This window comes from Bidens hawaiensis, unplaced genomic scaffold (assembly GCF_021521415.1).
Source record: "Bidens hawaiensis isolate Kalapana, Puna unplaced genomic scaffold, B.hawaiensis_p1.1 tig00025597_1, whole genome shotgun sequence".
Classification (NCBI taxonomy): domain Eukaryota; kingdom Viridiplantae; phylum Streptophyta; class Magnoliopsida; order Asterales; family Asteraceae; genus Bidens; species Bidens hawaiensis.
In genome coordinates, this window is record NW_027494096.1 from 136532 (window position 1) to 158698 (window position 22167).

At 34.0% G+C, this 22167-nt stretch overlaps 2 protein-coding genes and 1 non-coding gene across 4 annotated transcripts; 1 reads left to right on the forward strand and 2 right to left on the reverse strand.

Annotated features, from left to right (window-relative positions):
- Positions 1-10416: 10416 nt before the first annotated feature.
- Positions 10417-17068, forward strand: LOC143571866 (putative serine/threonine-protein kinase SIS8). 2 transcript variants are annotated; one of them, XM_077057179.1, is made up of 13 exons: positions 10417-11113; positions 12487-12924; positions 13852-13955; positions 14024-14844; positions 15220-15260; positions 15385-15453; positions 15556-15656; positions 15751-15829; positions 15922-16020; positions 16108-16176; positions 16294-16343; positions 16456-16632; positions 16838-17068. In XM_077057179.1, exons 1-13 carry the CDS (start codon positions 10772-10774, stop codon positions 16929-16931), a joined length of 2484 nt encoding a protein of 827 aa, XP_076913294.1. In that variant the 5' UTR covers positions 10417-10771; the 3' UTR covers positions 16932-17068. The 2 variants fall into 2 exon arrangements, with proteins under 2 accessions (XP_076913294.1, XP_076913295.1); XM_077057180.1 differs by lacking the exon at positions 16838-17068 and having other exon boundaries at positions 16294-16347; positions 16456-16545.
- A 649-nt stretch (positions 17069-17717) lies between these two features.
- LOC143571878 (U1 spliceosomal RNA) lies at positions 17718-17878 on the reverse strand. Its single transcript, XR_013142173.1, has one exon. It is a non-coding gene; the product is annotated as a U1 spliceosomal RNA (small nuclear RNA).
- Positions 17879-18195: 317 nt separating this feature from the next.
- LOC143571867 (2-alkenal reductase (NADP(+)-dependent)-like) lies at positions 18196-20692 on the reverse strand. Its single transcript, XM_077057181.1, has 5 exons — positions 20341-20692; positions 19076-19256; positions 18827-18993; positions 18667-18749; positions 18196-18579 (listed from the first exon to the last, which is right to left on the reverse strand). The coding sequence occupies exons 1-5, from the start codon at positions 20581-20583 to the stop codon at positions 18201-18203; spliced, it is 1053 nt and encodes a 350-aa protein (XP_076913296.1). The 5' UTR covers positions 20584-20692; the 3' UTR covers positions 18196-18200.
- Positions 20693-22167: the final 1475 nt, after the last annotated feature.

Below are 22167 nucleotides of genomic sequence, written 5' to 3' on the forward strand. Positions count from 1 at the left end.
TTAAAAATGGTGGGGATTTATGAGAAACTCACCTTGACGGTTACTGTCGGTTTTCGTTCACTTCTCGTGTCCTATTCATTTAGTACACGTTTTTAATAATTTATTCCCACAATAGTCTTAAGTTGTTCTTTCAACTTAAAGTGTTCACACCACTAGTTTTTCCAAAAATGTTTAACTTGTTCATTAGTTTAAGCGTTCAACGACCCACTGACGGCTTTGGTTTGGTTAAGTCCATATTATATATATTCACTCAAGCACATAACATATATATCATAAGCACGTATATATATATACACACACACATATATTTTATATATATACTTATATGTTATTAGCATGTATATTTATATACACATTATTATCAATTATGCAAGCAAAACACTTAGGAAATTTTCTTAAAATTGTTTATTAATTATTAATTTAATATTTAAATGTAATTATAGTAGAACCTCTTTTTATTTTCTGAATTATTTAAGTCTTTCCAAAATTACAACACTCATGTTAATTTGTAATATTTTACCGGTTTTATCGGTTTAGCGTTTAACGATGAATTGTTCAATGTTCTTATTAAAAATTAATCTTTTTAAGTAAAAATGTAGTTTTTATAGCTATAGTAAATGTGTTTTATAATTTAGTTTGCAAAAATATATTTGTTGTCGGTTTAGTTTAAATGAAAATGGTCATTTTTAACGTTTTTGCGTCGTCTTTCGCGACGTGACTCGTTTATTGTCAAGTTTTATCATCTTGACAACTTTACACACATTATATGGTGTAATGTATATGAGTTTTTAAGTTTTAGGGGCTGTTTTATATCAGCTCCTAAAACCTTTGTCGGTTAGCTTTAAAAAGCCGATTTTTCGACTAGTTAAGTACTCGACACTCATTTTAAAGCAAATAAAGCATGTATATTATATATCACATCAAATCTAATTATTATAAACATGCAAAAACATAAAATTTCCAGAATTAATATTATGTCTTAAAAATCATATTTTATTAGTTAAAAACATGCGTTTATTTCATATCATAAGTTTATTATGTCACACATTATTAACCATACTTATGATATTAAATTCTAATGATTTATAACATTTAATATACTTCTGAAATTAGATTTTATTCCATTCCTTTTGTAGCCTATTTATTATTTTTATTGTTTATATCAAAATATTACTTTTCCAAGATTTATCCTAGCTTTTTATGATAACTTTTTGTATACTTTTACTTTCTTGTCTTTCAACAACCAATATTATTTTATTAATACATGTCAACCATTTTCAAAATCATATTAACAAGTTTACTAGTAACAATGCAAATTTAAACATAACAAATCTTAAGTAGATTACATGCATGTATAGTTTATGTGTTTCTATCAACAAGAATATATATCTAAGTTAATATTATTACCAATCTTGTATTATTTTCATATTAACATTTTTGTCAAGAATCATATATGTATTATTAAACTTTAACATGCATATCAATATTCAAGCATAATCATCTAAATACACATATGTATGTAACATTAAACATTTGTAAGTATACATATTCATACTCTCTCTCTAACTCACGGCTCTCTCTCTCTATATACTTCTTTATATTCTCATCTTTTAATCTCCTTTTTAATCTTTTAGATCTTAAAATCACCAAACCAAGCTTAACACTATGAATATGGAAGTGATATGCATGTGTGTGTATGTATATGTGGATTCGGGTTCCACATACACACACACATAACCCACGGGTCATACATGCATACATATACACTTTGAAATCTTCCATTTTCACATGAGTTTAAGGGTTTGGTTACTTGTGTGAACACTTTTAAGATGCAAGAACAAGTATATTGCATCCAAAACTTAAAGAATGAAACTAGGGTTTCGGATTTACCTTTGGGTTTAGAGGGAGGTGTAAGCAATGGCGTAGCTTTAGTTGGGGCCAGGGGTGGCCCCGGCCCCCTCCGTTTTTTCTCTCGATAGTGTAAAGTTATCCTTTTTCGGCCGAAATTTTTTATACATGGTGTAAATTTATCCATTTTCGATTGAAATTTGAGCCCAGCCCCCTCGGTTTTTTGCTCGGTAGTGTAAATTTATCCACTTTTTGCCCGAAAATTTTTATACATAATAAAAATTTACCCGTTTCCGATTGAAATTTTGAGTCCGGCCTCCTTTTTTCGCTCGACAGTGTAAACTTATCCTTTTCAGCCGAAAATTTTTATACATGGTATAAATTCACCCTTTTCCGACCGAAATTTTGAGCCCGTCCCCCTCTAGTCTATGAAATTTTTTATACATATTGAGCCCGACCCTCTCGACGTGTATGTCCAAGCTTCGCCACTGGGTGTAAGAAAGTAAGATTGATGGTCTCTTAGTGTATGCTCAAGGCTTGAATCTTCCTAACTTTGCTTCTAACCCATCTTTCTTGATTTGATTTTAGGGTTTTGATTATGTTATGGATAATAATATGAAAATGGGTGAGAGAGAAAGGTGTGGGGTTGGGGGTGGGGGTTCGGCCGCAAGAAGGAGGAAGGGAGGGAGAGAAAGGGGTGGTGGTGGAGTATTAATATGGTGATAACGTTGGGACAAGTGGAATTCTAGGTTTATGTGTTGTACATGCATGTATATAGAGTGATGAGAAAGCAAACATGGGTTAGGGTAGCGTGAAGGGGTGGACGGCTAGGGGGTATAGTGTAAATATTTTATTTTTTTGTTTAATTAATTAATAACATGTATTTTATTTACCCCATTGATCTTATTTTATAAAATACAACTAGTTATGATTAGTTTTATGTAAAACCAATTACATATCTGAATTCCTTGTAAAATTAGCTTCAAAACCATATAAAGATGTAAATTTTTGGAGTTGGTTGGTTTCGGGTCTTTACGTTGAGCGGTATTGGCTTCTACTCACTTATTTTCTAAATATCGCGAATCGAACATTCAAAATTATACTTATGACCTAATATTAATATATTTACTGAATTTATATTATTTTAGGTCATTCCCGACGTTTATGAATTTATTTGGACTTTTAACCTTACCCAGGTCGTTGTCAGTGTCAGTTTTGAGCAATATTCGATACGCGCCAAAACTTTACTTTTTGAACACCATAAAATATAATACTCATATTCAGAGTCTTTAGACTAAAATATTATTATTTTATTTTCCATAATACGAGATTACACAATAAACACGGATTACATTAGCACATGATTAGTCTTAAAAAGCTCGGTTGTCACAACAATAATATAGGGAATGGGTTGGGAATGCTCTTAAAGAGAAATAATCCTAGTTTGTCCTTTTTTTTAAAGATTTTATTAATGTCCTACAGAAACTCGTCACAAAATCATTTTTGAAATTAAGACATGTTTTGCCTCAAACTCGTCTTTGACGACATGTTTTGCCTCAAACTCGTCTTTGACAACTATTTTGGCCTCAAACTCGTCTTTCACGACAAGTTAGGCCACAAACTCGTCTTTCACGGCCTATTTGGTTTTTTGTTTGTTTGTTATATATTATATTATTATAATCAAACTTATAATTGGGTTTTATTTTATAACTTTTAATGTATAAAGTTTTATAAATTCCGAATATAAAGTTTTATAAATTCCGAATATACTTTTGACATGTGCTTATGTTTATCTATGTATTGACATAAAATTTACTTAAAATCGAGCCAGGTCAAATTTTATTAAATATTTCGAGATAAATTTGACCCGGCTAGGTTTTGAACAAAATTTATGTCGACGCGTAGATAAAAATAAGTACGTCTCAATGGTATATTCAGAATTTCATAAAACTTCACATTTTAAAAGTTATAAAAGAAAAACCAAATATGAGTAAAACTTAATTTTAATAATATAATAATCATGGCGAGTTTATAATAGATATTAATAGAATCTTTTAAAAAGGAGGGACAATGAGATTCTCTCTCTTTAAAAAAGACAATTTTAGAAGTTATCCCTATTTTATAATTAGATAGTAACATTAGCTTAGAAGTCACATAGCTAAACTCATATTAGCTAAGGACTTCATTTTAGAGCATATGCAAAGCCGAAAATAGTACCCAAGGTGTAACTATCATCAAATACAAGATACTATTAGTAATGCAAATATATATTAAAACAATATTCTACCAATACGTTACGTTGCGTGTGTTCCCATGATTTCCAGCAAATCCGCTATTTCAGAACAAGCATTTGGAACTAATGAGTTGTCAAACACATGTGTAGGTCGTTTGCCTAACACTTCTTTACCGATAGGACATGAATTCACTCTTCATTGAAATGGGATATTATGTATAAACCCTTTATAAGTGAATGTCTTAGTCTACTTATTTTGTGTAAGAGTTGTTAGAAAAAGTCATGGTGTAAATCATTAGTCTTTATTAGCTGTTAGGATTTATTTATATGATCGCGAAAGGAGTTCTTTAGATCTATCATTTGTATTTCCACTACAAAAACAAATTATGTAATTTGAGTTCTCTAAAGAATTTTGACTTATGAATTGTGTGTAATTATATAAATTAAACATTCAACTCCTCATTTATCCTCTTATATACTTATATTTATATTGTTTGCGTTGCGATCACGATATATGATATTTAGTTTTCTGTTCTTTTTAAACGTTGAATTTAAGTGTGGCAGTGACTTGAATTTATACGAAAGCAAGGAATAATGAGCAAATTTTGAACATACATCGACAAGAAATTCGTGATCGATCATCTATGTGGATCATAGGAGTATATTAGGAGCCATTATTAAAAAAAAAAGAAATTATAACCAATAGAAAAACTTTAGTTACCAAGTCGGATTAAAAGCAAATTATAATTATTAAAACCGATTAAAATTCTAAATACACCGATAACTTTTTATAAAAATGGCATTTTAAAAGGCATGGTAATAAGTTGACCTATTTAAGTGGTCATATTACTAAAAGTTAATATTTCGAGTATACATGAGTTCAATAAAATATAACGTGAATTTTATAACATATGCAGTCGTTTAAATATATCTTTTATGAAAATGAACTTCGACGTGACAGTTAATTTTTTTTATGTTAATTATTAAAACATTTTTTTTTCAATCACTTATAAAAAGTTATTATTATTTCTTCATTTTGATTATAAATATTTTAACGAACATAACTTTGAACTTATGATATTTGGAAACTATAATAGAAGCTTGTAAGTAAAAAAGAAGTTTGTTTAGAAAATTCATATTAAAATTTTATCAGATTATATTAGTGTCTACTTTATAATTAATTGTTATTCATTGATTATTAGAACTGAATGCAGATTTGAATATGAAATTTGAAATTTAGAATTTATAAATATTGTTATCAAAAATGAAAAGCATGACATGATTAAATTTTCATTAATATTAAAATAAAATGAATTTCAAAATTGGGAAATTTGACATGTTATATTTGTTATATGGAACCGAAAAATATCTTAAAATAAAATGTTGAGAATAAATGTGGTGGAGACAACCAAAAAAATTTCTACATGGATACTTAAAAAAGAGGTTGTGTAACACCCAACTTACTCATTTATCAATATAGGATAAGTTGTTATATGACAATCAAATTTAATATGTTAGTTGTGGCATAAAGTTAAAAATGGACGTTTTAAAAGTTAAAACACTTGATCAAATTTCCCATGTACAGAAGTAAGTTCGACAACAAAATATTTTTAACTTTACCATTTTTTCATATGTTCACAAAAGTAACACTTTTAAAAAGGTAGAACTTTCTAACTTTAATTTAATTAATTGTTACATATGTTGTGTAAGGCCCCGTTACCAGTAACCTTACTTTGGTGTTGGATTTACTCATAAACACAGTTCTAAATATCAGAGTTAACTAAAACTTTCGCGGAATAACATAAAACATCAACGGTCATTACAAACATTCATAACTTGTCTTTAAAACATAACTTAAACATGTCTTTTAGTTCAAAACATTAACAAATAGATCTTCAGATGTCAGCTTCTTTATTCCACCGCCATGTGTCCCCACTCAAGCCAGCTGTCTCATTCTACTAACCTGCGTGCATACTAAGAGTCAGCTACGCTGAGTGAGTTGTAGTTAATCACACATCATACAATACATACACTTACCTTCAATTATGCATCCGAAGATACATAATAATTACGTTACTATTTTACTTTCATTACATAACTTCATACATACACACAAACATACTTTATTAATTTCATACTATATATTTACCGTCCATTCCATCTCAGATATTATTAGGGTCTGATCCCTTCCTTTTCTATCTCATATATTATTAGGGTCTGATCCCTCTTTCCTTTGTCTATCTCAGATATTATTAGGGTCTGATCCCTCTTTACTTCTCTATCTCAGATATTATTAAGGTCTGATCCCTTTCTTGTCTATCTCAGATATTATTAGAGTCTGATCCCTTACTTCTTCATCTTCGTACATTCTGTCTTTACATACCCGTAACATACATAACATCTTTAATCCTTCCCACACATTCATACATATATCTATCATTCACATCCATCTATCATATACATACCTCCCTTGTCAATACGTGCAATATCCGAAGATCGTTCACGTACCGACAAGCTTTCAATCACATTCAAGATGTACATAATTAACATATAAATCATACATGGCATACACTTACCATTTAAGGTAAGTATATTAACTATCACATCGAGTATGCACACAGCCCCGAAAACATAAAGGAAATGGGGCTAGAAACTCACCTGAATGCGGTTACGTTCACCGTTAATGGTAATCCCTTTCTTCAGTTGTGCACGGCTGACTGTATAATAATTACACGTATCAATTAACTATCACTACTCATATCATCTTTCTAGTCTTAGTTATTACCCACAACGAACGGGGTCCGGGGGCAGCGCCCCTGGCAGCGGAGTTCTAGAGGCGGCAGCCCCTAGCAGGGTCCAAGGGGCAGAGCCCCTGGCTGGGGTCGAGTTGTCAGGTCAGCTTGGAAAAATTTTATTTACATTAACTGTCTTAACACATTTTTCACTAGGATTTTAATTCATTCCTCAGCGAACTTAGTATTAAGCGAATTTAACATTTAGCGAACTTATATACAAGCGAAGTCATATACAAGCGAACTTATATGAGGCGAACTTAATTGTTAGCGTACTTATATACAAGCGAAGTTATATACAAGCGAACTTAGCATGTAGCGAAGTTAGCCACCAGCAAACTTGCAGGTCGCGAAGTTAGCCACCAGCGAACTTATTCGGCGAACCCAGCTGCAGCGAACTTACCTGCAGCGAAGTTCCCCATCAGCAACTACAGTTCGCTCTAAACCCCTTAATCGTATCCGTTTCTTCGTGAAACCCTTTGATATGATACTAGCCAAACCCGTAAACTTTCTAATGTTCATTTTCGGATAAAACTTGACCCGAAAGCGCATAAAGTTTGGACCTTTAAGATTAAAACATTCAAAACTATATCTTAGGGTTCCATTTTAACGAGCCGTTTATCCTTACGGGTTCATTAGGTTCGTTTTATCATCAAGTTTGCTACTTTAATACTTGTTCATACTCAACCTACTCTAGGTTCAAGTTTCAAGACTAAACGTTTATAAAAACGTAAACTTTAAAGGTAAAACGGCTTACCTTTATGCGTTCTTCGGTCTCGGTTAGCTTGCTTATGGACTCTAGATCTTGTGTATGGCTCGTATAGCAAAGATCTACCAAAACTAACGTTCGCTCGATCCCGTTTCACCCCTTTCTCACTCGCGGCTGTATATGTGTGGTGGTGTGTGTGTTCTTGAGTGTGTAGGCAATATGGAAAGATGGAATTAGAATTAGGGTTTTAGGTTGGTTTAAGAGGGTATTTATATCCCTTAAAGCCATGGACCTAAGGCCCATTCCCTTTAATCCATCTTAATTAGTCCAAGTCCATGTTCTTTTCCTTATTAGATGCTAGTTAATATTATTTAACACACGACAATTTAACGCAACTTTCATTATTTATTATTAGAATATTTAGGATGTTACATGTTGAATTAAATTTGAGCTCTAAAGAATTTAAACCACCTTAAATTCGAGATTTTTATCTTTTTTTTAATGTCTAAGTTACACAAAATCCGTTTTTGACGGAATCTTGAACCCTTGACCTTAAAGGGAGCAACACCACACTAACACCTAACTTTAAAGACTGAAATTGTCTTGTCTATAATTTTCATGTTAAAGTTCGACTCATTTGCTATTTTATTAAATGTTTAAATATTTTTATTCATTTATTCAGTCATGTTTCTATCTTTTTTTAATAACTATTTACATATATTTGTAATTAATTATAACATAATATACATATATTTATCTATTTTTTTTATCATAACTATATATTATAGAAAGTTACTATATATTACAAGGCACTTAGACTCACTCACTCATAACATAATCAAGCTCGAAGTATTAAACCCAAACTCGACCTTCTTTACTAATCGAGCTCTGGCTTACTTAAACTAGTCGGCTTAAACCTTTAGTGAGCCGATTCTAAAAAGCCGATAAGTATGACTTGGTGAGTAATAAATGTTGCATTTATAACATCATTAATTGTTCATAAAACTATATTTCTTTTCATACTAATAAAAAAATAAATAATAAGAGGGGTGGGGGTGGTGCGTGATGGGGGCTCCATCACTCGTGATAGAGGGTGGAACACCGCCACCACCCACCCCATCACTCGTGATGAGAAATCGACGTGATGGTGATCACGGAATATGCCCATATACGTGATGGTGAACTCTCTTTCTCTCTCTCTCTCTCTATATATATATATATACCCCAAATACACTCCTTTCACTCACATAAAAACATATTTCTATACATATATAGAGAAAAGATCAAATAAGAAGTTTGATTTTTCTAAGAATGTTAGGAAGGAGGGTATTTTAGTCTATTACCTTAATATTGAAAACCCACTTAATTTAATTTCAAAAACCCACTTAATTAATCTTAAACACCCACTTAAATTTTCACTCATCTCCTACAATCACCACCGCCCACCGCCACCACCTTGCCGGAAAAGTCTTCGGAAATTTCGTCGGAAAATAAAACACAATGGAAAACACTATGAAAAAACACAATGAAAAAAACACAATGTAAAAATACAATGAAAAAAACACTATGAAAATAAAACACAATGACAAAAACACAATTAAATAACACAATGTGAAAAACATAATACAAAACACTATGAAAATAAAACACAATGACAAAAACACAATTAAATAACACAATGTGAAAAACATAATGCAAAAAACACTATGAAAATAAAACACAATGACAAAAACACAATTAAATAACACAATGTGAAAAACATAATGCAAAAAACACTATGAAAAAATAAAACACAATTGTATAACACAATTTTAGTAAAACACAATTTGTAAAAAACTCACGAAATTTTTTTAATTTTTATATAGCAATATGGTACTCATTTAAAAGATAACAAAACACTCGTTATCAAGGTGAAATTGTTTTAAAAAAAAGCGTCGTATAAAAAAGTTATGGGCGTTTTAAAATGATGGGGGAATTTGACATGTGCCTTGCATGTGGAGAGAGAAAGTCACAAATGTGTTTTCCCTATTATGCCCTTACCCTTGTTTTACACTTGATTTTTTCTCTAATCTAATCTCAACCATTCAAGTTTAAAATGAATGGACAAGATTATTTCTTATCATTCCTACAAAAACTAATCTTCTTATTATAACTCAACCCTACACACACACACACACATATATATATATATAATCCATCACAATACCACCACCATAACTAAATTTCATCACTAGTGATGGGGTGAGGTGACAAACCAACATTGGGTGTGGTGAGTGATGGAAATTGGACCACCCCCACCCCCTAAGGAGGTTGGTGACCTATTGACAAAGACAAAGACTTTACAACACCAAATGATTAGATCTTTGATTCAAGTTTCTCATACTACAAAAATTATTCGTTTAAATAATAATAACTGAATTTGGTAAGGAGGAGACTTGGTGTTCCATACGACCCAAGTCCAATTCCTACCCCTATCATTTAGTTTCGGCGGCGCCACGTAATAATGAGAGATGCGAGTAGGTGGAATTCACTAGTTGGATCACTGAATTGGACAATTTTTACCTCACCGTACTGTCATGCCTTCGGACGAGTGTTTATAGACGTCAACTTTAGGTCAGAGTTTTTGTCGTTAAAAAGTAGATGTATCCCGATATAATAAATTTAATGGGTGAAAAAAATAAGCAAAGGAAAACGCCAATTTAATAATAAGAGAGAATTAATAAAAGAAAAGTATTTTCAAAAAACATTTGTATTGTAGTATCCTGGAAAACCTCAAGTCAAGTGGGTCATCATCTTGCTCCCACTTGTTGCTCATACTTGTCTCTGCCATCCTCTTTACTACTTTTCATCTTATTATTATGTGCTTGCTAGCTATTGATCATCCGCAGGTACATCATACCTTTCAATTTCCTTTCTTTTACACCCTACAAATGTCTAAAAGTTTGCTAATTTAACCAAAATTAGCCAATTTCCTTGGTGGGTTCTTCAATTCTGGCATAATAAACCGTGGGTCTCTTTATAAATTTCATTTTGGTTACGAAATTGATGTTTGGGTTACGAAAATGGAGACGTTTATGGCATTATTATAATATTATCTGGTGGTGCCGGTGTTCTTTAGTATTGAATTATATCAGTTTTATATAATAAAATATATAATACATGTTTGGTTAGAGTGAAGTAAGATTAGATATGAAGAATCTGTTGAAAAAACTGCATATGATGCCGAATCAAGCATCGGATGTCGGCTCGGAAGGGTCTAATAAGGGTTCTTCAAAGGGTAATCAGAGTAGTGGGAATTTGAATGTGAAAGATGAAGATAATAAGAGTGAAGAAAGGATTGATTGTTCAATGGCGGCTGAGGGTTTGGGGGACCTGCGGGTGGAGGATGAGGGGTACCAGATTCAGTTGGCGTTGGAGTTGAGTGCGCGGGAGGATCCGGAAGCCGTGCAGATTGAAGCGGTTAAGCAGATCAGTTTGGGGTCTAGTTTGCAGCATAATACCCCTGCTCAAGTTCTTGCGTATCGATATCGGGTAATTTAAGTTACTTTCTCGCTTTTATAGTTATTAACATTATGCAAATTTATATGATTCCGTGTTTACTTGTTTTCTTATGACTTATGAGTATTGCTTACTGTAAGATGCTAAAATACTGCATTGATTGATTAGTGAAGGTTATAATACAGTATATAGAGCTCATAAGAAATCCTAGAAACCTAAACTGGGCCCGTAGGTTTGAACTAATAAGCCCTAAATAATAATATATTCAAATACTTAGTTTGTTGTGTTGCTAAATGAGTGAACAACATGCCCTTTCCTGCGTTGGTTTTAAAAGGTCTGCCTGAGTCGTGAGGCACTCGAGGCGATTGGGGAAACGCCTCAGGGTCTTGACTCTTGAGGCGGTGCTTCATGCACATATGGGTCGAGTTAGGGTCTATAGGAAGCTGATATGTAAAAAGTAAAAACTCTTTATAGTTTTGGCACATGCAAAACAGAAACGAATCTGGGAATTTGGTTTTTGAAAAAAACATAGAACCAGACCATCTGTTTGGTTGAATCTGTTATTTCGGTTCGCTTATATCGACTTCATGCACACCCATAACAGAAACAACCAAAGGGATGAAAAGATTATGCTTTTATCAAAGGTTGATATGTTATAGAGCTAGGGATGTACATGGGTCGGTTTTGGGCTCAAACCAAACCAAAAGCTGAAAATTCGGTTTTTGGTTTCTGTTTTGACTTTTGACTATGGGCTCTGCTCGGGTTTTTTATTTTGGTTTTACCATTTGAGCTTAAAATTTTTGGGCTGAAGAAAAGGGAATTTGGGCTTGAACATTTGTACCTAATTTTTTATTTTTTGCTAATTAATGATTAATTGATTATTAAACATTTAGGCCTGAATTTTGAGTACACTATTTTTTAATTTTTAATAACTTACTTGACATTTAAAAGTAAAAAATTATAATCCATAAATTTAATAATAAAAGTCGGTTTTTACGGGTTTGGTTTGGTTTTTTTCGGTTGTACATAGAGCAATGCCTCACACACATGAAGCTCTCACCTCGGCATTTCGGACCTAAATGCATCGGAGCGCCTTGTGCTTTTTAAAACCAAGTCGCCTGCCCACACACACACACTCGTCTTGCGATTATCCATGGCTTAATAGTTGATTCTGTCCATAAAGATTTATGCTTTTGTTGAGCTAGAATATTAAAATACATTCTATTCGGTTTGTCAAGGAATTAGAACTTCCTGGTATAATATTACCATTTTGGATTACTTATACTGTTCTTCACTCATGACTATTTGATAACTGCAACTTAGTTTGGTTTTAATGTTTAACATTTTGGATATGTTTATTGGGGTTTTGCCCTTTCTCATTTCCTAGAATCATTCATACTTAACAGAATTACAGTGCTCTTAGTTATGATGATAAGATCTTGGACGGATTCTATGATCTATACGAGGCTTCACCAACAGGTTTATTATCAGAAATGCCTTCTTTAACGGATTTGCAACAAACCCCCGTGTCGGATAATATTACCTGGGAAGCGGTTGTAGTTAACAAGGGTATGGATGATAAGTTGTTGCAGCTTGAAAAAAGTGCATTGGAGATTTGTATGAAGTCAAAGTCGAAGTCAACTTCAGAGTCAGATCAAGATGCGGTGCAGAGACTTGGTGTTTTAGTTTCTAATCACATGGGTGGGCCGGTTGCAGATCCGGATAAAATGTTGGTTGCATGGAACAGTTTCAGTTATAAGTTGAAGGTGACTCTTGGAAGCATGGTGTTGCCTCTTGGCTCATTGAAAGTTGGGATGGCACGTCATCGTGCATTGCTTTTTAAGGTAATCTTGTTCACATAATCATGTTTTATGCTTGTTGGTGCATTTGTTGTTGTTGTTGTGTTTTAAATAAGTTTTCTACTTTTGTGCTGTGAATGGGCTGATTCGGGTTGTATTATATATCTAATTGGTCAAATGGGTAAAAATGTAATATACAGAAGAATTAGTTTAAACGAAATGGGTCGAAAGTCTCCCACAAGATCATATCTAAGACAATATTTTGATCATAAAACCCCATAAACCAGTCTATATATAAAAAAAAATAAATCGCTGAAATAACGCTTTGATCATATCTAAGACAATATTTTTGTAAAAATTTCAAATTGTTGGACAAAGAGTTGGCGTATGTTTGACCTCTTACCCAAACCACCATTTTTGCTTAGGGGCGCATGCTAGGGATTCAGGCATTGCAAAACACACACACACAGATAATCTACAAGAGAAATAATAAACGAAGATGAACACGCGAGATTTACGTGGTTCGGTCGACCGACCTACGTCCACGGGCTGCAACCAGGATACTTTTATTATTGCTTTCTGCCTCACTTGTTATGAGGAATTACAAGCACAAAGCTAAATATAAATAGATACATGATTATAGTTTTCTACTTGTTCACCAAGAAAACTTATATGGGCTATAATTAAAACAAAACGGGCCAATCCATTTGATCATCTAATATTCTGCTCCATAGTTCTCTTGAACCGGGTCCAAAACAATCGAGCCTCCACATTAAACCCAACATGTTAGGCTCGAGCTCGTTTATTTAACAATCTTATTTTTAGGCTCGAGGTCATTTCAGCTCAGCTTGATTTGAGGTTTTAACGATCCGATCTTGAGTAGCTCATGAGCGGCTTGGCTTGTTTATACCCGTAAATTTTTGTAGCGTCCAATTTTGAACACAATAGTTCAGTTATCTTCTTTATGCATAGGTTCTGGCTGATAGCGTTGGTATCGCTTGCTGCTTGGTGAAAGGGAAACAATACACTGGATCTACTGATGTGGCGATGAACTTCATAAAGATTGATGATGGAAGGTATTAAACTTGTTTATCATTTTGATGCTAATTACACTTAACTGAAAAACTGATAATGTGAACCCCAGGGAATACATTATTGACCTAATGGCTGACCCGGGAACACTTATTCCATCCCACATTGACCATAACGAATCTTCCTCCTCATCAAGCCCATGGTCTCGAGACGATGACACGTCTCGGTCTCGTGTAACTTCTTCCCAAAGTGGTCAAACTACTTCATCTGAAGAATGCTTAGACTTTGAGGCCCACCAGAACAAAATTGGTGAATTACCTATAAAGTCTTATAATTATAGTCATGCAAGATCACCTTCGTGGACCGAAGGTGTTAGTTCACCTGCTGCACGGAAAATGAAGGTCAAAGATGTTTCACAATACATGATTGATGCTGCAAAAGAAAACCCTCATTTAGCACAGAAACTTCATGATGTGTTGCTTGAAAGCGGCGTTGTTGCTCCCCCGAATCTGTTTAATGTAGTTTATGATGAACACGAGGATAGGACTATGGGTCAAAGTCAGTTTGATCGTCCTCCTCGGTTCTTGCCTAGTTTACCCTTGTCACAATCAAAGGTTCCAGTGGCGGCTGCCGCGGCAGCCGCGGCGGTTGTGGCATCGTCGATGGTGGTTGCCGCTACAAGAAGTACGAATGATCCAAATGTAGATCTGCCTGTGGCGGCTGCAGCCACGGTGACGGCTGCAGCAGTGGTGGCAACTGGTTTGCCAAATTTTATGGATGGTCAAAGAAGGGATGGGGAAGGGCAATTTGGTAATTTGCAATCAGGTGAGAATGATGTGGCAGATAGTTTGAATTCGGAAGTCTCGCTTGATGACGTGGCAGATTGTGAGATTGCATGGGAGGAAATTACCTTGGGTGAACGTATTGGATTAGGTACTACTGGTATAAGGGGGCACTGCCATTTAATAATAACAAAATATGGAAAATGTTCTAGTTTGGTTACCAAGCAAACCATTTGTGTTTTTCTGGTCACTAATATGTTAGAAAGTGTGACTCATTGTTTTATGATTATATTAAAGTAAAGAAAATGACTATAACACTTTAAGTTTTAACGTTTGCAAACATGCCTCTTCAACTTATACTAAAGGTCAAAATGGTCTGTATTTTTTCAAAGCTAGTGACAAAAAGTGTTATAAAACAAAGAGACCAAATTAGAATATTTGTAAAACTTGGTTGTTAGTTAATGCTATTGCCTCCTAATTCTAATGAGTATTAATAAGCCAATTAATAACTGTCTCTATGTTGCAGGATCGTATGGTGAGGTGTATCGTGGTGATTGGCATGGAACTGTAAGTTAATTTCATAATGGTTTCACGTGTTTTCGAATTTCACTACCTTTTGTTTTAAATAGTTATTTAACATTTCTCATTGTTGGGTCGTGTTATATTATGCGTGGATCATTTAAATTTTCAGGAAGTTGCTGTTAAAAGGTTTCTAGACCAACAAGTAACGGTTGAATCCCTTGAGGAATTCAGAAGTGAGGTATAATCTGCTCTCTCTAACGATTGCAATATATTAAGGCGTATTCGCATGTTAATTTAGTTGAATCAGTTTAATTCAATCAGTTTGTTCTTTGATGTGAAGGTGGGCATCATGAAAAGAGTTAGGCATCCCAACGTCGTACTCTTCATGGGGGCTGTCACACGCGCTCCGCATCTTTCAATCGTTACCGAATTTCTGCCTAGGTAAAATGTAATATTATGTTATATAATATTTCAAGATCATCTTGCATGTTTGTAGGCATGGTAATGAGACATATATTGTTATCATCTTTTGCAGAGGTAGTTTATATAGACTAATCCACCGGCCCAACAATCAACTTGACATTAGACGGCGTTTGAGGATAGCCCTACATGCTGTATGCTATATTCTTCAACCTTTTCATCTTGATTATAAAATATAATATAATATAATATCCTGTTGTGTATTTTGTAAAATTTTAATTTTTAGGCCCGTGGTATGAATTATTTGCACAATTGCACACCAGTTATTGTTCACCGTGATTTGAAGTCACCAAACCTCCTTGTTGATAAAAACTGGGTTGTAAAGGTACCATACCAACTTTGTGATACTAAACTGAGACGGGATTTCTTATTTTAAATATATGTTATTATATTTTTATTATCATTTCATCAGGTTGGTGATTTTGGGTTGTCAAGAATGAAGCACAGCACGTTTCTCTCATCAAGGTCTACTGCAGGGACGGTATGTGTTTGTTGGATCATACAATCATATTCACTAAATATGAACATAACCTTTTGTATTATAGTTGCATGATTTATATTGACAATTCAATGTGGTTACATATGATTTTTTTTTCAGGCAGAATGGATGGCTCCGGAGGTCCTACGAAACGAACCTTCAGATGAAAAGTTGGTATTTTTTACTCTCTTATGTAAATATTTTATCTTCATGTAAATAAAAGGAAAAATATATGTATGTTATTTTACTTTTTGTCATGATGATTGAGGCGATGCATTGCAGGTGTGATGTTTACAGCTTTGGAGTAATTTTATGGGAGCTATGCACGTTGCAACAACCGTGGGATGGAATGAACCCGATGCAAGTTGTTGGTGCTGTCGGGTTCCAGCATCGCCGTCTTGAAGTTCCTGATGACATTGATCCTGCCATTGCTGATATTATCACAAGATGTTGGCAAACGTAAGTCTTCATTAATGGGTCAAACGGGTTGAATATCACACACATTTACTTATAAATGGGTTCATTTGGGTTTGGTTTAACTACATGTTGGTCACCTAAAACAGCTTGAAAATCGCCCTAAGTACGTATTAAAGAAACATAAGTGTTTGCAGGTAATTAAGGCTATTGAAAAGAATGTAAAAATCATGTTTCCTAACTTGTACAGGGATCCAAAATTACGGCCTACATTTGCTGACATCATAGCGGCGTTGAAGCCTCTTCAAAAGCCGATCAATAGTTCAAGAACCGCAGGGGACTAGACAACTTGGGGGTTGATGCTTTAGTCTAAATTTGAGATGATAGATGATTCCTTCTTTATGCTTTTAGCTTGCCTGTTTGAATTGTAAATAAAACTAACAAATGTAAAAAATATTTCTAGCACTTATAAGATTTTAGCATTTTTCTACCCTATGCATTGCATGGTTGTGCATTTAGTTTAGGCAGTGTTTGATGGAGGACGGTATGTTAAAAGTTATAATAGAAAAATAAATCATGCAAAACAGAAAAGAAATAAAACATAGATGGTCATGTCAAGGCACACCTGGTAAATTTTAGAGTGTAACTATCAAGATACTTTGAACGAATCTTGAAATCGTAAGGTGGGGCACGAAAACAACCAACAAAACTTTGATGTGCTTTTAGCGGTTTGGAATCATTTGCTAGCAGCGTGTGCCTATCAGCATATACGATGTAAGTGAATGTAACTGACAAGTTAAGTTTTTATCAAGTTATTTGAGCTAGACTCGATTTGATCCTTTGAATTCTAGCATTGGCGCGGTTACATTGTATCTGGTACATAATGTCAAGCGAGCGTTTGAATCAAATAAGCAAATTGTTTTGGGATTGTTACATTTGAAACTCCCTTGGAATTGGATTAGAGGTGAAAATGGAGTATAAGTTAAGTTTGTGTCGGGTCCGAGTTGTACAGAACTAAAATTACACTTGATCTACAGCTGCAGACTTGCACTTGCTGTGTAGAACTTGGATAAACATAATGAAGTTGAAATGTTAAACCTATGAAACAACTTTTTAAACTTCAGAATTGTGCAGAGGCCGCGCGAACGCAGGCCTCCACTGCCACAAATTATGATGTAGGCTCGATCACTTGGACCGACCTTAGGGTAGCACCCCTCCTAAGTGCAATGGAGGTCACTAACCTAGGCCATGGGCCTTGTTGATCACCCATTGACCCCATCCAGGTAAGTAAGGTTTCCTCTTGCCTCTTTTTCATTTTATCCAATTCCCCTTGTCTTCACTTTCTTCTCTCCACCAATGTGGGATACCTCTAAAATGTACATCAATTCTACCACTATTATTATTATAATTATTATCTATTTAATCACATGATTTGATTTTTTATTTATTAAGCCTATATGGCTATATTGCTATATATGTTGATAGAATGGACTCTTGAATAATTCTTACACATCAAAATAAAGATTACCGAAAGAAAGACGAGCATTATCTAAACGAGCAAAAAATTATTAAAATTCGTGTTCTACTCACTGAATTACATGCAAAATAAAAACTTACTGACTGGCCACATGGATCACTTGCTTGCCAACATTCTTGCCAGAAAACAACCCGACCAAGGCAGCAGGACCACTTTCAAGACCTTCATTCATGTTTTCAATATACACAATCTTCCCTTGCTTGTAGTAACCGGAAACATCTTCCAAAAACCGAGGGTATAACTGTAAAAAGTCACTTTGAAGGAACCCCTTAATCGTTATCCGCTTTGATATAAGACCAAACATGTTCCTAAAACTTTGTGTGTCGGTTCTACTGTTTTGAGAAACCATCCCACAAATGGCTACACGACCATGAACCCTCATGTTTCCGAGTGCTGCATCAAGCATCGGTCCACCCACGTTATCAAAGTATATGTCAATTCCTTGAGGAAAGTACCTGTTATGGTGAAATTACCGAACTACTCTCTGTTAGCTCACATGACAACTAGTTTTAACTACAATGAGAAGTTCATAAAGTTATTACCTGGCCAAGGCTGCTTCAAGGTCTGACTCTTCTTTGTAGTTGAAAGCTTCATCAAATCCAAGCTTATTTTTTAAAAGTTCTACCTAATTATGTTACCAAATATAAATAAAAGAATAAATAAGATCAAGCAATAAAAAGACTCTTGTTTCATAATACGTACTTTCTGGCTCGTGCCAGCGCTTCCGACCACATAACATCCATGTAACTTGGCAAGTTGACCAACGAGTTGACCAACCGCTCCAGAAGCTGCAGATACATAAACATATTCTCCTTTCTTAGGAGCACAAACCTCATAAAAACCAGCATACGCTGTAAATCCTGGCATGCCTGCATTATTTAGCCATATTTTATCCGCGAACTATTTATAAAAAGTGTTGTAAGTTTCGCATAATAGAGAGATGTCACGCACCGAGCAAGCCAACATGGTAAGACAGAGGGATGACATCATCTTGTTGTATTTTCCTCAATTGAGCAGTGTTGAGGATTAAAGTGTATTCTTCCCAATTTGTAAGGCCTGCTACAAACTCTCCTTTTTTGAAATTAGGGTCATCAGAATCCACCACTTTTGACACCCCAAATCCCTCTGTTGCCTACAACACATTTGTAAACAATACATACTATCATAGTATCATCAAAAGGGTGTTATACGAGCCGTGCTCGCAGGTCAAACCCAAAATGAACGTGAACATGAACATGACACGTGTATTCGCAGGTTGACACACGTAACACTTAAAAATTACAAATTTAAGGTGGATGTGTATCGTATAATCACGTTAAGCTATAAAACATGTTAAACCGATCAACAATCCAAACCCATAAATTTCGTGATGGGTTCATACCATATTGTTTTTTAGTGTCATAAATTCATATCCCATAAGATCATCTATTGTGGTTTAATTAAAAAGTTCATAATGCCATGTCACTGTATTTGTCACGTAGACAATGTTAACTACTATGTTGTGGTTTAACAAAAAATTAAATTAAAAAAAACAGAAAAGAAAAAAGCAGATTGGTTGATATGGGGTGGATCCCATCTCATTGGTTCCTTACGAACGGTAATGGGATGACAAAAGGTGATGGTGTGGCTTTGGCGCCTATAGATTTAACGCCCACAGCATGTAGTCTAGAGTCTAGACAAATATCCGGCCGACACCATGTTTGCTCAAATATGATAAAAAAAGGTTACAAATAGCAACTAACATGAATTATGTCTAAAAATACCTAACAAACAATTTGTGAATTGTAACCCATAAAAGTCAAAAATCTGTTTTTTATGATAAAAATAGATAATAATTTTATAAGCTCAATGTGTTTATCCTAGAATAAAATAATCATATTTACATCAACTAATAAGTTTATTTAAGTTTGGACCCTCCAATAAGTCTATTGGAATTAGCTCTTCTGTATCAATGAAATCTCATCATCCATACATAACGAATTGATGTGGTATATTCATATCATAATATATGAACAGTAAGAATTAGTAGTCTTATTGAGACTAGAACTCATAGGGAATCAAATTGATTTATGGATGGAATCAGGTATGCAGTATTTACAGACAAAAGTAAAGTCCTGGCCGGCAAAACCGACCTCCCATGCGGCCATGCATTATACAGTTGTACAGTACAACACCCAGCAGCACAAACAAATTAAGGAAACAGAAAACATCCTTACAGATCCAGGGGTAAAAGGAGGGATGTAAGAGCCATGAAAGTCAAGCATCCGACCACGCATGTATGGATCACACGACAAGTACAGGTTCTTTACTAATACCCCTTTTGATCCTTTCGGAGCCTCCAATGTTATACGGTTTCCAACCTTCAACTCCATGTTTGTTTCCGATATAGATGATCCATTAATAATGTAGGATTTCAGCACGATTTGCTTGTTATCGGCTGTTTTTGTTCCTGCTTCCATTTTACTTCAGTTTTGATCTCGCTGAGACTGTTGGTTGGTTAATAACATAATATGAATTCATATGCATAGTGGTCAAAGGAGGTAGTAGGTATATCGAGTGTACCCAATTCATTTGGTCTATTAATTGTAGTATATGATCACTAGACCGGATTATGTCTTCACACAATCCGAACCCGGTTCAAATTTAAAGTCAAAGTCAAAGTCAAAGTGGGTTGACTTGTAAACCATATGTTAGAAGATTGGGTTCACGTGTTAACAAAGACAAAATGAAAATAATAATAATAATAATAATATTATTATTATTATTAGAAAAATATAAACATAACAAAGACCAAAAAATAACGTACATTCTAAAGTGGCCGAAGAGATAAGGTGAACCTTTTCTTTAGATAAAAAATAAGATGAAATCCGAAACCTTGATTGGCCTTTATGATGTACTCTCATTTTGTAACCTCTTAGCTTGAATAGCTTTGAGCTGTTGTTTCGTGTCTCGTGATCTCCTTAGCTCCTTGTATCTTTTCTGAACTAGTCTGTTTCTTATTAGTTATTAGTTCGGTTTATAGTAACAAAAATTGGTTATTTAGATGCAAACTTTCATGTGATAAATCGTTGAAGAGATGCTTTAAAAGACTTTAAAAGTATTATGTTAATTCATCCTTCCATTAACATATAAAAATGAATAGGTTTTTTTAACGCCTACAGACGTATCTATGCACAACCATGTACTTCTACTCCGGCTCCTAAACTATTCTAACAACCATGTACTCTCTAGCAACATGTCTAGCGTCAGGGTTTAAACTCTGATCTTCATTCCAAAAGACAAGAGACTTTACCACTCAGTCAAAACTGAAATGAAAAAAAATGATGTGTGAAATTAGTACGAACTATGGTGTGTGAAACGTGTTTACTTGTACATGTTAGTTATATCGTAAAACAAGTAATATATAAGTAAATTTTCTTCTAATCTAATACACCATATTTCCACCATCACAATATTTTATTTTTCTCATTAAAAAAAAACAAGTAAATATGTATGGAACTTTGTATCAAATGAATTGGTATTTAAGACTAGAAAATTTCTTCTAATCTAATACATCAATACACCATATTCCTTCGTTACTACAAAACTCTAGTGGATGATCACAATATTTTATTATTTTTAAAGAGGAAAAAATATCAAGTAAATATGTATAATTTAAATGAGCCCTATTTTATGTTTAAACCTATATCAATATAATTACTTATAACTTAAACGAGCCCTGTTTTATGTTTAAACCTATATCAATATAACTACTTATGTATTTATTTTGAAGCAATGAGAGAGAAAACACGCATAATTGGGAACCATCTACGGCTTGAACACTCCTTGCTCCGTCTTGATAGTGCATCTTTAATCAATTAAGCTTGTTAGTAACAGTATAACATGACTTATATGTTATGTATCAACCAATGAATTATGTTTCAAATTATGTTTTAATTTTTTTTATGTTTTAATTTTTTCACGCATTTCATTTTATTCCTCTAATTCTTAAAAAGAAGGCAACTTGTTCTTGAGTGGGGTGCAATTCGGGTTTCATCCAAGGC

Coding starts and splice junctions, on each gene's coding strand:
- LOC143571866 (XM_077057179.1), top strand. CDS start 10,772: ATGAAGAATCTGTTGAAAAAACTGCATATGATGCCGAATCAAGCATCG. Junction 13,956..14,023: donor ATAAAGATTGATGATGGAAG/GTATTAAACTTG, acceptor TGTGAACCCCAG/GGAATACATTATTGACCTAA. Junction 16,177..16,293: donor CAAGGTCTACTGCAGGGACG/GTATGTGTTTGT, acceptor TTTTTTTTTCAG/GCAGAATGGATGGCTCCGGA.
- LOC143571867 (XM_077057181.1), bottom strand. CDS start 20,583: ATGGAAGCAGGAACAAAAACAGCCGATAACAAGCAAATCGTGCTGAAA. Junction 18,994..19,075: donor TTACCATGTTGGCTTGCTCG/GTGCGTGACATC, acceptor TAAATAATGCAG/GCATGCCAGGATTTACAGCG. Junction 18,750..18,826: donor GCGCTGGCACGAGCCAGAAA/GTACGTATTATG, acceptor TAACATAATTAG/GTAGAACTTTTAAAAAATAA.